This window comes from Tupaia chinensis, unplaced genomic scaffold, assembly GCF_000334495.1.
Source record: "Tupaia chinensis unplaced genomic scaffold, TupChi_1.0 Scaffold143602_1, whole genome shotgun sequence".
Taxonomy (NCBI): domain Eukaryota; kingdom Metazoa; phylum Chordata; class Mammalia; order Scandentia; family Tupaiidae; genus Tupaia; species Tupaia belangeri.
In genome coordinates, this window is record NW_006203448.1 from 1,448,552 (window position 1) to 1,450,599 (window position 2,048).

Below are 2,048 nucleotides of genomic sequence, written 5' to 3' on the forward strand. Positions count from 1 at the left end.
GAGGATGCGGGGCACCAGAGGTCTCTGGAGGGCGGGCGGCGGCGCGCTGGGGCCGCGGTACAGGTAGAGCGCGGCGCCCGGGTCCAGGTTGGAAACCAGACTCTGCGGGTAGAAGTAAGGCGACGGGAACATCCGCTGGAGAGCTGAGTAATTGCCTGCTTCGGCCAGCAGTTCCAGCCCCACGGCCGTCTGTCGCTTCCATTTAGTCCTGGGGACCAAAATAAACGTGTGCGGCCGGGTCAGGGTTAGGGTTAGGGCACCTGGCGACCCTAGAGAGCCTGGGGGGACTAAGTTGTTAGTAACGGCGTGCCAGGTGCCAGCGCCAGCGCTAGTAACGGCGTTACCTGCGCCCCGTGTTTAACCTGCCGGCCTTCTATGCTGAGCCACCCATTTTACAGAGCAAAATAAACAGGGGCGGCGTTTCCCGGCCTGGTTCTGAGCCAGGCTGTGTAACCTCAAGGGCTGACGCTGAATCCGCCACTCTTCTCGGATGAACACAGATGGGGCCCTTGGAGCTGGGCGTTGGGGTTCCCCGCCTGTGTTTCCTGGGGAGTCCTTATGATGGTGCGACCACCCCCTGGAGGGCCAGGAGCTCGGCTGGGTTGGGCCGCTAATAATTAACAGAGCCTCGGTGAATTCTTGCCAGGGCCAACTGGCTTCAGGCAAGTCCCCCGGAGCTTTCGAGGTAGCGTCCACTGCCGGCACCTGAGCTGGCCCCTGAAGAGCAGGAGCACTGGACTGCCCACACCCCGCACACCCGGCGGCCCGGCAACGCCACCGACCGCTGCACCATCCCCAAGGCCTGGACCAGCCCTCACGTCCTCTGGCCCCAAAGTCCAGAGGCTTCCGGCAGGTTATCAACCCTGGGTTTGGAAAAGGCAGGCCTCCGAGTAAGGCTGAGTGGGCGAGGGTCCCACGGAGGTGGCTCAGCCGCCCAGCCCCGTCTCCCTCCCTGAATTATTCATCATCATCATAATTGTGTAATTACTGTAACGGGCCTTAATTATTGATGCCTGGAGCAGTAATCATATTTATTATTAATGGGGCCACGTGTGCTGAGGCTTGTTTATGGGAAGCACCGTCCCTCCGCAAAGAGTGTATGTGTGAACTGTGCCGACGTGGTGTGCGTGTGTGTCACTACAGGGGCTGTGTGCAGGTGTATATGTTTCATGCATGTGTATCTAAGTCCCGTGAGTGTGTTGGGAGGGAGATTAGGGAACACCAGGTTGAAGACACTGGGTTCAAAGGAGCTAGCTGTGGCTCCTCCCTCACGTTCAGGGACCACAGGGCCTGCGTGGGGACCCCCCACCCGCCCCCTGCAGCGGCTGGCTGGGCCGGCTCCATCCCTGAAGGGTGGCTGCCTGCCTTTGGCCTCTGCTAATGTCTTTGGGACACTGAGCCTGCCACCGCTGTGGCCCGGGGCTTCCACCAGGGGGGAGCAGCCCCAAGATCCTAACTACAACTAGCCTGGGGCGGGGGCTCCCCAAGGACACTGGGGTGGGAAAGGGCCGGAGTTTGGACCCCGATGGCCCCATGTGTCTGTCCTGGGCATGACGGCACTGGTGACTAGGCCCATCTCTGTTCCCTACTGTGGAACGCTGGGCAGGCCTCCCCTCGGACCTCAGTTTCCTCAGTGCCAATGTCAATACGGGGGATGAGGGGGACTCCCGCCTTCCCTGAGCCCCAGGCTGTGGACTGGTAGGTCCCCTCCAGGAGCTGCGAGGAGGGCGGGACAGGAGAGACCCTCGCCCGGCAGCCCGGCCTCACCTGCGGTTCTGGTACCAGGTCTTGACCTGCGTGTCGGTGAGGTTGAGCGAGGCGGCGAGCTCCATGCGATCCTGCACGCTCAGGTACTTCTGCCGCTCGAAGCTGCGCTCCAGCTGCGCCAGCTGATGGTCGGTGAAGGCCGTGCGCGCCTTGCGCGGCTTTTTCAGGCGCACCGGAGGACTGTCCCGCGAGCTGGAGATCTCGCGGTCGCCCTCCTCCTTCACTGCGGAGGCAGAGCGGCGGGGGCGGGGGGGCCCGCGGCCGCGCGGTCCCCGTGAAGC

The 2,048-nt window shown here is 62.9% G+C and overlaps 1 protein-coding gene across 1 annotated transcript in view; it reads right to left on the reverse strand.

Annotated features, from left to right (window-relative positions):
* The window catches only part of BARHL1 (BarH like homeobox 1), a 7,671-nt gene that overhangs the window by 1,074 nt on the left and 4,549 nt on the right, over positions 1-2,048 (reverse strand). The window contains exons 2-3 of the mRNA XM_006164345.1: positions 1,768-1,990; positions 9-208 (exon numbers count right to left, since the gene is read on the reverse strand). Of these exons, the coding sequence (XP_006164407.1) occupies positions 9-208; positions 1,768-1,990 (423 nt within the window). The remainder of the gene's footprint in view (positions 1-8; positions 209-1,767; positions 1,991-2,048) is intronic.